This window comes from Oryzias latipes, chromosome 24, assembly GCF_002234675.1.
Source record: "Oryzias latipes chromosome 24, ASM223467v1".
NCBI lineage: Eukaryota > Metazoa > Chordata > Actinopteri > Beloniformes > Adrianichthyidae > Oryzias > Oryzias latipes.
The window spans coordinates 5,618,316-5,632,302 of record NC_019882.2 but is presented as its reverse complement, the minus strand read 5'-3'; the positions used below and the strand labels follow the sequence as shown (position 1 = coordinate 5,632,302).

General features: G+C 39.6%; 1 protein-coding gene across 4 annotated transcripts in view; it reads right to left on the bottom strand.

Annotated features, from left to right (window-relative positions):
• Positions 1–13,987, bottom strand: part of fut8 (fucosyltransferase 8) — a 92,743-nt gene that overhangs the window by 42,352 nt on the left and 36,404 nt on the right. For 2 of the 4 annotated variants that reach the window (XM_011491681.3, XM_020714495.2), the window contains one exon: positions 2,399–2,989. In XM_011491681.3, coding sequence (XP_011489983.2) covers positions 2,399–2,601 — 203 coding nt within the window. In that variant the 5' untranslated portion in view covers positions 2,602–2,989. Of the gene's footprint in view, positions 1–2,398; positions 2,990–7,411; positions 7,522–10,894; positions 11,017–13,987 lie in introns of those variants that run through there. The other 2 variants (XM_020714496.2, XM_020714497.2) reach the window with 2 other exon arrangements.

Here is a 13,987-nt window from a genome sequence, read left to right as displayed (position 1 = left end):
TAACCAGAATAAAGAACTTTAAAAGAGGTTAAGTCTCCGTGCCTCAGTGTGGGAAAGGGACACTACATTATTGTATGGCTCTTTCGAAATTACATTTCAGAATATGTGGCGTTTATGGCTCTCTTGGCCAAAAAGGTTCCCGACCCCTGGTGTAGCGTGTCAGGGACCCATCTGGACACAGCCTGAACACGGTTTTGTTTTATTTATCTATTTATTTTCAAACCATGAACCCCGGCTTTGTTTTTGAGCCAATTTTGAATAATTACAAAAGCAAGGGATTTAATCGAGGAACAGCTGTCATAAGCAATGCATGCGTGTGTTTTTAATGTTTGTTTGCACTGATGAGGGCCCGGCATCAAAGTGAATCAGAATATCACAGAGGAGCCGCAGTGGCAGCATCTGAAGTTCCCTGTTACACCGAGAAAGGAGCCTCTTCTACAAAAGCCATGAATGACAGTAAAGGTCCGAGCAAAAATAAAAAATGTGGGCATGTGGAGATCAGATAAGATAAGAAGAATCATCCGTCTCCATATTACAAAAAGCCCCACTCTGATGAAAAATCAGGTTTTTGCTGATTTTAACATGTTATTGTGGCATTTTTCTGACAATGGAGGACATATATAAAGAAAATTGTGCGTAAAATTGCATTTTTGAGTATATCTTTTTTTAATTCGTTGTGAATTAGGAGCAAATAAAAAAATGCTGTTTTAAAAAAAGGCTTATTTGTGATGTAAAAATACGCTGGGCGGGCCACCGGCTCCCTGCTCCGCTCCAATATGATGCATCCACTTGTAGACAACGAGACCCATGTACATCCTTGTTTTCCTAGTCAGAGCAGACATCTGGATTTCAACTATATGGTTGGACAGCTTCAATATAGATCACGATTTTTGTTGAAGCTGTAATGTTAGGTTCGGGGTGTGAGGGGCTGTAAGCTAGCAGGAGAGCATTAAAACAGAGATCTCTCAGTAATGAGGAAGTGGGGTGGGGTTTCTCTGCACCAGCAGCATCAGCCACAACTTAAACTATGCCGCTCTGCAGAAACTGTCCTAGAAAATGACAGATTTTTTTATTTTTATTTTGGTAAAAAAAAAAGGCATAATTATAATGTAAAGGCCCCTCGGAACGCTTTTCATAAAGATAAAAAAATGATTGGAGTTGGACTATAAGCGTAAAGGATGATCGATAGGTCACAGAGTTGCAGAGTTGAGGTTTTTTAAACCATCCACCTTTCACATGGATGCAGTCCAACATTCAGATTATTATTCTTACTGTGTGCATAACATGAAAAAACTCAAACAAAAGCTGCAAAAATGCAATAGTTATGTAAAAGTTCAAAAGGGCCTTGCAGCTTTTAGCTGATCCGAGAACTCAATTCAGTTCAATTAGGCTACTTTCTGCTAGCTTTGGTTTGTCAGAGAATCAGAAAAAGAGCAGAAAAACACAACAAAAATAAAGCTGGAATGTCTAACTCAACATGTACAGTCATGGATATGTTGGTTAATTCTGGCGCCGACTGATTTATTTATGGTGATGAGCCGCTTTGCATCAGTTTGTGCTGCTGTTTTTCATACATACAGAGCTTTCTTTGCACGAGCCCTGCCAACAAACAAGAGGGCCTCCAACCATGGAAATCCACGGATTTGAATTGGGTATGGTGAATCTTCATGCAGTAACAAAGCTTATGGGCTAAATTTAACAGCAAGCCAGCTGATGTGAAGTTTTTCCGCTGCATTGTGCTAATCATAAAAGAACAGTAGCGATTTAAAAGGCTGTTTGTTACAAAGTCAGACATTATAATTTCCGTGTTTTTACTGGAAAAATATTGAGAACAAATAGACAACTAAAACACATAAATTGTGAATTTTACACAGAAATTCCCTTAAAAATGTTTAGACTATGTCAAAGTAAGCAGGTATGTTTGTAACAAGGCCCTGCCTCTAGAAAGGCATGGTACTCAGAGGACTGTGTCCCACAGGGCTGAAGCTGTTGTAATAAATTGGAAACGATAAGCACAAGTGAGCTTCCAAAATCACTCAAAATGATTGGGCTAATCAGTTCTCTCTTGTACACTGCAGAGGAATGCTCTTGTGTAGTTGGAAGTTCAATCACATTACAAAACTTTGTGTGACGCAATTTGAAAATAGACACAGACTCTTCGCTATCTGGAACTTTTTGGAATAGATTCTTGAAGTCAGAAATGGCCAAAAATATATATACGGTCTATTTTTGAGGACAAAGGCAACAGTAAGAAACATATGAAATTAACTGGCATGTTGTCAGTAGGTTTTCATTGTGTTTCACTAAAGTCCATTAATCCAATTTCAAATCTTTTTTCAACAAATTGGATGCTGTCAAAGCTACCCAGTAAGATAGTCTAAACCAGTGTGAACGTTACCTCAGAGATTCGGCCATTCGCCGCAGGTCTTCATTCTGCTGCTTGAGTCGCTCTAGTTTGGCTAAGATCTTTGAGAGCTCCCGACTTGAGCGCTCTGGATGCTCGCTGTCCCTCACCAAGTGTCCACCGATGTAGAAGAGGAGCGTGCCCCAGGCCAGCAGCACCAGGGTAATCCAACGCCATGAACCTGCCCAGGGGCGCATGCTTGGACCACACTTTCCCAAAAATTCCTTATGGTGTTTCTGCACACCCGCCGACCCCGCAGCCGGATGCTGACACTTTTGGTCCCGTCACCACAAAGACCCCAGCGCTAACATTGGTATTGGCATTGTTGCAACAAGGAGAAACGGCAGATAAAAGTAAAACTGTTCACTTGTGGCTTGGGGGTGTTTATTAAAAGGCGAAGGGTGCTTCTCCTGCAATAACTCAGTCCTTCCTGTGTGCTAGACCATTGCTAGTCCACTAAAGTCACTATCTTGATGGCTTGGTTGATGTCCTCACCGACCACCCGGCTTCTGCTTGACCAGTTTATCCAACTCAACTGCGAAAGGCCCCTCCAGTCCAACTCGATGATCCTATTAAAGTTACATCCTGCAGAAAAACAAGAGATGATAGTTAGGAGTGTTGCTAATGCCAACATTTTTATAATAAACCATGTTTGTTTGCTTCAGAGTTTGGGGGTTTGCAAAAATGAAAAATCCCTACAACATGCTTGCATCTCAACTACTTCACCCTGACTTACTTACTTTGTGTGTTCGCTACGACCTGTCATCCATAGAGAAAATGTGTACACGTGGAACATTTTGGCTCTACAGGTTCACGGAATGGTCTACGACTTTGATACTTCCTTTACAGGTTTGCCCATGTTTTTTCCATATCCACCTGGTATATACGGCAGCCGAAGAACCTTACATCAGAAAAGAACTGCAAGTGATTCTACATTAAAACAGTGCAGAGAACAACTAAGTTGCTTCTTGGTGGAATCTACATGGACAACCTTGCTATCAAGAGCCTTTAAAATTGATCAGTATGACACAGCGATCTGCATGAACACAGCAACTTTCAGTCCCCAAGCTGCACGGTGCTCATTAGAATCTATACTTTCAGCGTCCTGCTTGATTGCTCCTTACATCCTCGCTTCCATTCAAGCACAATGAGGTCTTTCTAAAGTCTGGACACTTAGCCCGCACACAGAAAGCCAGACTAAAAAAAATCTTCTTTTCCTCCAAGTCAGGTGCTGCTGTCACACCTCTCAGTTCAACTGCTTCACTCCTAAAGTGATACATTTAAGGGTTCCCTTCATTTGAGTACATGTTTAAGATATTTCCCTCCTTTCTAAACTGCCACTGTCTCCTCAGAAAAGTTTAGAACAGATGCAACATTTTCAAGGTGATACAGTGCACAATTAGATCACAGGGAACAAAAGAAAATCCCCAGGTCATCATTTTCTACATCCCCAAGCAGCAGTGAAGATGTTGATAGATGCGTGCCGTCGTTTACGAAGCAACCTTCACTGTCAGCTCCGCCATGCGACCGAGGGTGGACCTGTGATGGGATGAAGACTGGCAGGCGTGTGTTTGTGTTTATGAGCACGCCATTGTCTCCCAGCGTCACAGCATGCGGGGAAAAACGCCAAACTTCTCAGACGGAGTGGCAGAGTTGGGATGGGTTTGACTGGCAGGATGCTTCGCTTCTGGTGCTCCAGTTTTTGACTTTTAAGACGCAGGAAAATATTTCAGCCTGGATTTGCCTGACAGGATCCACGGGGGTTAACAAAACCTTGTGTTTTCTACTGGTAGATATGTGTGACACGGATGATGCCATGTTATAATACTATGGATTACACACATGGACGAAGTCCAAACTGTCCACGAAGTTGCTAAAGCCTCTATAAAAATAGTTTTCAGGTGCTCCTGTTGTGACTAAGCATGGCTGACGATAATGGCTGCAAAATCTACTCACTGTGTTTGGGGAACCACAATAAAAAACAACTTTAATGTTTATTTTGCTTCTAGGGGAAAAAAAATAACAATAATAAAAATGATAAACTGTAGCTATTGGGCTACTGCCAAGCTGAATAGCTAATGACTCAGCCTCAAAGCATTTGCAAGTCTCCAGATCTAACAGAAGTCGATCAAGTTAAATGTTGACCTCTGCCTTGAAGCCTTCAGTCCTGTTATCTGTTTCTATTGTAAATGATGTTGCCATAGTTTCTTACACTTCAGTTGCTTTTCTTCAATGTCTTTGCTTCTGTTTAGGGTTTTGAAGCATTCTTCTTTCTTTATTAAATTTTGCATTCAACTTCTGACACCTAAATAAACCTGAGAACCACATGTTGTTTTACTTGAAGGAGTTAATTCCTATAAATCCATATTTTTATATTCCTGTCAATGTGACGAAAAAACTATTTATAGAGACTTTCTATCGTACATTTGTATTTACTAAATTATAAATACTTTTTTTCTGTTGTTCAATTGCCATACTTTGTTCTTACATTATTTATGTGTATATAATAATAATAATACATTGTATAAAAAAAATATAAAATAAGTACATAAATGTGTATTTTGTAACAACTGCAAACTTCTTAATCAACTTCTTAAAAACAACATTTGCTAAGTGAATTTTTTACCTCCCACGTATTACTACAATCCTAAAAAGAATGTGATTTAGCAATATTATGTTTATATAATATTAAATAAAAAGAATGGGCAGATACCCATCCTGCTTTCCAATTTCGGAGCATCAAGTTTCGATACTAACTTTGTCCTCTGTCAACATTTATACTTCAAAAATGACAATTTATTCATTTATTTTTGCATTGATGCAGAATTATTTAGATCTGAATTTCGATGCGACTGAGGATTATGCATTTTTCCCCCGCATATTACGGTCACCTAAACAGGCACAAAGCTGCAGGCGTAAATGTCAATTCCCTCCCATAATGAAGGCCATCATCACTAACTGCACATCATGACAAATATCAAATTCAGAGAATAGCTCCAGAAAATGAGCAAAGTGGGTTTAACTTTCCCCTTTTCATCATGTCTTTGAGCAAACTTTGGCTTTGATGAAGTGGCACAAGAGAGTAGAAACACATTACATAGTTTCTGATAGCTGGGTTTTATAATTAAAAGTATTAATAGACGTCTACTCTGACTGGTGACTGCAGAATGTGGCCTGACTAAAAAGAAAACGTTGCTCTGCTATGATACTCCAACACAATTTGTTCCACTGATGCAGATCTGTCAGCGTACTATTCCGTCAGGCCAGGCACTGAAGATTTTTGCTTTTTCTAAAAGCTTTCAAATCTGCCACACAGCCAAGTAGGGAGGAGGGAGTGAAAGTCATGAAAATTATAATAATAATGTCAGTTAAAGGAGTAGAAGTTCCCAGCAATTATTTCTTTGTTGGGATAAGTGGCAGAAATGCTGACGGTGGGATTTTAGAGGACTTGGCTTTACTACACATCTTCTTTCTTCAGCGTTTTTCCTCGAGCCTATCCTCCCTTCTTTCTGAAAGCAAAGTGGAAACAAGATTGCCATGTTTAAAGCGCCCCGGACAAGATGAAATATGCGACAGTGTGCGGCTCTGCCGCTCCATAAATGAAGGAAAGAGAGCTTTACTGAGATCCACTTGTCTGCTGCACCTGCGTTCTTGTGCCAAAGCGTCTTTATGACCTTGCGCTTTCGAGCTAAAGCTGCACGGCCCTGTGGGGTAAAGGCTGGAGTGGTGCGCGGCGGCGTGCAGCCCGGTGGGGCAGACTGTCAGCACTGTCACAGAACGCCCCTGCGCTGCAGCAGCGTGCAGTAGCCTGAGAGGTCAGCGAGGGTGAGCAGTTTTCAGCAGCGTTGGTGATTTTTCATGGTGACTGAGGCTGCAGTTGGGGTCATCTTTCAGAAGCCTCCGGTCTCCAGACAATAAGCACAACAATGAGGTTCACTGTTGAATTATGCATGCAGGTCAGCTGCAGACAACTTCTATTACTCCACCACACCAGCTGATATTCAAGGCCGACTGAAAGAGATATCTATGTTACACGGGTGAACCTGTTCAACCTAATGATGCACTGTGCAACAGCCCAGCTCCGGATTCTACTTTTAAATGATTAGAATCGTTTACTAAAACTAAAGACGCCGTTTAACCTTCATTGAAAAGAGTATTAAAACAATTTAGAGAATTTATTATTATTTATTGGGATCTACTAACGTGATATTCACATTTTGTTCTAAAATAAGTTATTTTCACTTTTTGCACTAGTTTTTTGTAAGCAAAATAAATAAATATGTGCATAGAAACTAAAAATACAAATCATTTGCTTAGAAATAGCAAAAAAATGAAATATGGGGCTGTTAAACATTCATTTTTAAGTAATTCAATCCTAACATCCAACTTATTTATCCCTTTTATTGCTCATGTGGATCTCCCTGTTTCTAGATTTGATATCTTATTATAAAATGTCTGAAGTAAAAATTATTTGTTGCATGAATATAACTATTTTCTAGTAATTTTCCTCTTAAGATGAGTTATTTTCCTGTTTTTATGCTACCTCTCTTTAGAGTGTATTTCATCCATTGGATTTCTATTCTGCCTAAAATACCCTTTTTGCATCAAAGAAAATTTAAATGTCATTCTAATAACCCTTTTTTTGGGTTAAAAAACAACAAAAACATCATTTCCGCATAATGAAATTCAATAAATAGATTAAAAAGAGAATTGATTCACTGATTCGATAAAGCAACGTTATGTTTTTTAAATGAAGATTGATTTTTTTGATTCAACCCCATTAGAAAACAGTCGAGTCTCGTGTCACGCTCCCTTTCAAATAGTAAAAGTCGCTGCGTTTTTTGGCCATCGTGCTGTTTACTCCAACAGCTTCCCATCTATTCTCCCCCCTTCCAACACATTTCCTCTCACATGGCTTTCTCTCAGCCTTTTAGCTCCCGTTATTGGACTCATGCACATTCGGCTCAGAAAAGTTGTGAGATAAGCAGCAGTTCATGAAATATTTACCACCCTCCCATATGTGTGAGTCTGCGGATGCAGTCAGCTGTGCCGAGCCGCGGAGTCCCGCACACCCACTCGTATGCATATGAAACACCGGGGGCACCCCGAAAGACCCGTTTCCACACAGAGGAAGCCGAGCGCTGAAAGTGAACACAGGGAGTGGGAGCAGTCAGCTGCTGAGTGAGTCAGACATTTGCTGCTTTTCATATTGTTGCAGAAAAGGCATGAGTCATTTCCAAGATTTTATACGCTGCATTCAATAAAAAGTCTGGGGAAGTAAGTAAAGTTAGAAAATTATTTCTTTTACCGTTTTCAATTTTTACTTCTTTGCTTTAGAACATTTAGCACCCTTTTTTTTAAAAAAAAGAAGCTTGCAGATTAGGGGTTGTTTCGCCAAAGGACATACATGACTATCAAGCCCAGCATTGAACCGCCTCAAATGAAAAGATGGCAAAGGCTGCTCAATCCTCAGAGCTACGGCCATCCCTCGAGCGCTCTACCACATACCGTCTGGCCATCAGCCAAGACAGAGTTGTACAGAAGAGTCGGAATCAAGTATGATCCATCCCTGAAGCACATTCAAGGATGTCTGATTGGAACGAAACTTAGCATTTTTAGATTTTCCATGAATTAAAGCAAAACTGCTTCCTAACAGACCTAATTTACTGTGGACGGGGTTTGAGACACAACATTGAGACACATTGTATGGACATGCCAGGAAAGTCAAATGTCTGTAAACTCATTATCGCACATTTGAAAGGATCTGAAAATCTGAAGAGGATAAGCTCTGGACTGTTTAGAGAAGTTGGAACCAAATGAAACAATGCAGTGCAGTTTTATGTTAGAAAACAAATGTAGCATCGCTAAAATAACTGTGCTTCAAAGTCCTTGGGTATTTATTTAGTATGATCATGCAGCGTTTGTACTTTTTACGCCACAGTGTAGGATCTTAACCACTTACAGCTTTATTTTAGGCAAACAGCATCATGTGCAAGTCCATGCACAATTTGACAAAATTCAACTAAATAGCAAATACATTTACTTTATTCCCATCCATAGAAAGAGCATCTAGAAATGCAAGAATTAAGAAATTAAATAGATTTAATGCATTTAATTAAACATTTTTAACTGATTTCTGAAACCCAACTTTAGTCTTTACAGTGTCCATGTGGAATTGATCCAACTTTAGCTTTAAAGACCCATTCCAATGAAATTTTGTTTTTGACATGTTCTTCTGGGAATTTTTCTGATAATGAGAATCAAGCTCAAAATTGCATTTCTGTCAATTTCTTTATTCAAATCCCTGGGAATCAGGAACAGAGGAAAAAATGCTGTTGGAATAAGATATCAATTTTGAAGTAGAAAATACGCCGGACGGACCGAAGGCTCCCTGCTCTGAGATCTCAGCCACAGGAAAAGGGGAAGGGGGGACGGGGTTGCTCCATGCCAACAGTCCCCACAAACTCAGAGGCAAATCTCGAATGAACTTATGCCATTCTGCAGAAACTATGTCCTAGAAAACAACTAAAGCTTTTTGATTTGCACTAAAAAACTGCATAACCGTAATTAAAAGACCACTGGGAACGCTTTGACAATATATCAGAAGATGATTTGAGAGGGTTTCTAAGTGTTATATTAATATATTTTGGTTCTTCAATCTCTGGATCATGCTTTTAGGTTTTACAATAAGTTGGATGATGTATGGTCGGTTTGAAAAATATAATATTATAATAGCAAGATTTTGTCTAAAACGTAAAACTGTTTTCTGCCGAGACAAACAAAACGGCAAAAGAAATAAGAACAACCGTGAGTTTCTCATGTAAGCTTCTGGTTTGTTTACAGTATAACCTGTATTGTACATTTTTTGTTTATCACATTTCTTTCAGTATGAAAGGAAACTCTACGCATATTTAAATGCAGTTGAATTTTTTCTGATATTAACTGAATTTCTCAAAAGGTCAAATTGATTTAAACTTTTAACTATTAGGAAGGAGACTGAAATAGAAATTGTTTTTTACTGAGGTTACAGAGGGTCCGTCTCTGACCCTATGGCACCTTACAAATGGTGGCTTGAAGACCGGCTCATACGTCCTGCCTGAGAACAGAGGAACTCATTCTGAAAGCTTTAGCTGTGAGAATCCAACTTGGATCTGGCGGACAACTTTGTTTACTTAGTCTTCATTTATTTATTTTACTTGTCAAAAAAATGCTCTACCTCATCCACCATAACCGTATTTTTTTCAGTCAACTCCAAAACAGGAATCTTTGACATTTCTGTCATTTTACCAAGTGTCTTTTTGTCTGCTTAGCACATGTGATGTGCAGCAATGGGAGGGTTATAAGGTACCGCTGGAGTTCTGCACTTCAACTTTGGCGAAGTATGAAATGCCTCAGCCAGAGGGAACTTTGTTCTTGTTCTTGTCACTTATAACAAACATGACACGTTTCTGCTCATGTAGAGTCTAAATCTGCCTGAAGGAGTACTCAAAGACAGGATTCATTAAAAAGAAGATTCCTAAGGTTTAACATTGCTTCATCTATCACTTTATTTATATGTTCATTTCTAAATAACATATTGCTATTCCTCAAATCAAACAAAGTTGCACCTTTGAGCCTTTTTACAGATCGCCTTTTAAATTTACAAAGAACTTCAAATACCGAAGGGCGGACACTAAACCGGTGACCATCTTCCATCTGCCTGTGATTCGTTGTATTGACATAGTGTGCCATATCTTTGTACTCCTGTTATAAAAAGCACAAAATGCACACAATTGCCACAGTTGACCATAAGGTAGTTAAATCCTTCTGCATGGTAAATTCTAGGGAAATATTTGTTTTTGCACATCTGAGACCTTATTCAAATATTTATCCTGGAAGTTCCAGGAAATTTTTGGTAAATAGATTTAGCATCCGTCTACTCTTTCCAAAAGGCTATTTGCTTTGTAAGTGTGCAAATACAAGTTCCTAAGTATTGCCTGGAATTACACCCTGGGAGGGCCTGTGTAACAGATAACCTGTGAAAGACAAATGACATAATCTAACCCAGATCTAAAAAACAGTTATCAGCTTCTGTTGTAAAGTACAGATTACCTTTTAACCATCTGTGCAATGTATCGACTTCTGTAGCACAGATGTTCTCCACTAACCAGACTTCAAATAAGGTCTCACAGAAGTGGATCAAGGTCTTAGAGAAGTTATAGCGATGCCACTTCTGAGCCCGCTGCAGCTTGGCATTACAGCCCAACTCTCAGCCTCTCCTTCAAGGTTATCTCTGTGGAGAATTTGTTGGGGGGCAGCAGGATGCATGGGTATTCACAGGCAGGTACTTATGGATCCCTACCGCGCTGGACTAATGTAGCACACAGGTTTCAGTCTGTTAGTGCAAACAAGCCCTTAATTAAAACCGAGGGATGTATGATTAGCAGTAAAAGGGACCAACCGCTGTTTTATTTCTTATGTCTACATGGAAATGTGGGTGTGGACAGGTACCTCACTTGGCAACCCAGTCAGTCCCCCTGACAAGTGAAGGTGGATCTTGCAGCACAGGCATGGTCACGGGCGGCATTGTAAATTCACCGTGTCAGGGAAGGTGATGAACTGGCTCTGCAGTGCTGCGTGCGTGTGTGTTTGCAAAAGAAAGAGAAAGAGCAGGAGTCAATGTCATCCAGACAGCTGCATGTATACAGCCTCCAGCAACAGACAGAGTCCATGTTGGTGTGTGATTGTCTAAATAAGTGGTTCCGTGAGGATATGTGTGTTGCAGATAAATTGCAAATTGATCATTTATTTAATGTGCAGTTAAAAAACTGTTCATCCTGCACAGAAACTTGACCTATGTTAGGAAGCTGAAAGTAGAAATTAAAGCTCTGAAATACCCCTTTACCTTGAACTATTTGTCTACTGGAACACACTCCCCTATCTAGTGTTGTTTCTTATGTTTATAATGAGATCCAGTGATGGATGACCTTCTGCAGCCTGGGGTTCCAGGGACAAACTCAAATGGGCGCCTGTAGTGACCCCATACAGAGGATGCCAAATTACATTTGGTTACTTTTAAATTTTATCACGAGTGACTAAAAAGTTGAACGTGACGCAAAGAACTTCAGAGGGATGTGTGCAAAGGGCTGTTTTGCTTAATCCTTTAACAAAGGCGTTTTAGCTCTAGTGTTGATGTTCTGTGAATTACAGTAACCATTCAAGCATCAACGCAATTAACGTGATTTTAACGGAATCTGAAGCAGAGAAAGTGCAGGTTTGTGCTAATGTGAAACACTTTACAATAGTAAATTCAGAATCCATTGGAGTTATGTTGATTGTATCAAAGAGTTACAGTAGATTAAAAAATTGATATTTGATTTAATAATTATATGGACTATTAACCAGCATATAACCCTAAAAATGTGATTTAAAAAGAAAAACATTAGATGCCACAGAGTATATATTGCCTTCTCTATTAAGCAGCAGTTCTGGCAAAAGCTCTGGACACCATTTTTGGAACCCTTGATGTGGATAGAAGCTCCAGTTGATGTAACTCGTAGTATTTTGAAAAGCCAAAATGAAACCTGACGTAGGACAGGCAGGTCGACTGAGTTGGCTTTCCCTAACACAACATGCAGAAAATAGCCAAATTAGTTGGGGGACTTTTGTTGAGTCCACCTACACACTAATTAAGTAAAAAACATTAACTTCATAATACAGAAATATTAGTTTTAATAAAATCAAAAATTCACCTCTTTAACATACAATTATCATGAATAGAAAAAAAGCAATAAGCATTAAAAAAAACTTGTACATCAAATATATTAAAGCCTTATTTCTGGTGTCAAATCTGACATTTTTTACAATCAATAGTGTTCCCTTTTCAAATCAGCCTCCAGCAGTTATGAGAGCAACTGCAACATACTTCTCGACTTGCATCAAATTTGGTAATGGAAAGTGAGTTTTGACCTGACCATGGAATGAATCCCACAATGTCCTGCTCTGAACATTCTTCCTGAGGATCATCCATCTAAATGCTCAAATTCTTTTCATGAGACAAGAAACTTTTTGTTTGCAAATCTCATCTCCTACCACTTTTGGGAAGTTATGTGTGACTGGAAAACCATAGTAGCAGTGATGAATACAACAGTTGGAAAAATTCCCACAGTAATGTTTTAGTACAAGCTCAGGAAAATTATCATTTAACAGATTTGTAGTGCAATACTGAGCACAGTAGATTTGAGAATAAGGCTCAAATTATTTTTATGCATTAAATAAATAAATAGGTTACTGGAGTAGTCCATTGAATGTAAAAACACTGGACTAATCAAGGTGTGACGTCACCCATAGAAAACGCTTTACATCCAGCTCTACCGGCAAAATCTCTAACCACTTCTTCCTGATTCGGGCGCCGCCACGTTGAAACCAGGAATTGGTCCGAGTCGCTCTGAGTGATGGTATCTATGGTAATGGCGACAGTATCACTGTTGAATGATTTCAACATGGTGGTGCCCATATCGGGAAGCAATAGTACTTCCTCTTTTGGAACATGAGTAGGGAGGGGTTGAGTTGTCCATTGTTTTTGCAGTCAATGGAGTAATCCAAACAATTTATATTTAAAAAAAAAAACCACTGCACTTGTAACCGGTAAAGCACTAGAGATGCCACAAAATGTGACACCCTGGAACTGAATCGTGGGGATTGCTGCATCCCTACTGCATACCAGTATGTTTATGTTAAAATGTCTCAAAAACGTGTTGTGCCAAATTTAATAAGGACTTTGTATTTATTGTTCTATTCCTTTACGCCAGGCTTACTATAAGTCAGCTGGGGGGGGGTTTCTTTGTTGTCCAGGTTTGACAGATATTTCAGATCAACTGTGTAGAGCATGTGAACATTTTGTGTTCATTTATCAAAATTCTTACTGAAATAACTTAATGTTTAACCTCAACCCCAGTGACAGACATTACTGCAAAGTAAGAGGAAAGCCAAGACAGAGGATAACACATAGAAAGGGCGCTGTAGTGATAAAAGAGAAAAAAGCGTACAAGGTTCAGGCCAAGGCTTATACAGCAACAGCTGCAGAAGAAGATGGCAAGAAATATTGCTGTGATCTTCTATTGCAATCTTCCAATAAAAGTTCAAATTGACCAGAGGAGCTTGACAGTGTGATAAGTTTGATTTTGAACACAGTAAACAGCGCACGCCCCCGCTGAACATTTCCCATGCCTCACATCTTATGCGACCAAATTTGCTGCTGGAGGTTACCGCCCATTATACTTTGACTTGGGGCAACAACTCAAAGTCTCTCTGGGGTTCCAATCGTAAAGCGCTGAGTGCCGAAAACAAAAGATGGAGAAGAGAGCACTGGCAGAAGAGACATTAGCAGCAGCTGAGGGGAGATGAGTAAAAACAGGAAGAAGGGCAAAAGAGTGCACCGACAGACCCAAGAAGAAAAACTGTACTCGAGAGAGACAGACAGGGGAAAATGAAAAGGGGAGCACAGCAGGAAAAATGAAAGCCAGGGAGGTGGTAATCAGAAGAGAGATGGTGAAGGCAGACACAAAGACAGAGAAGATGAATAGTGTTCCCTGAGGGGTCCAA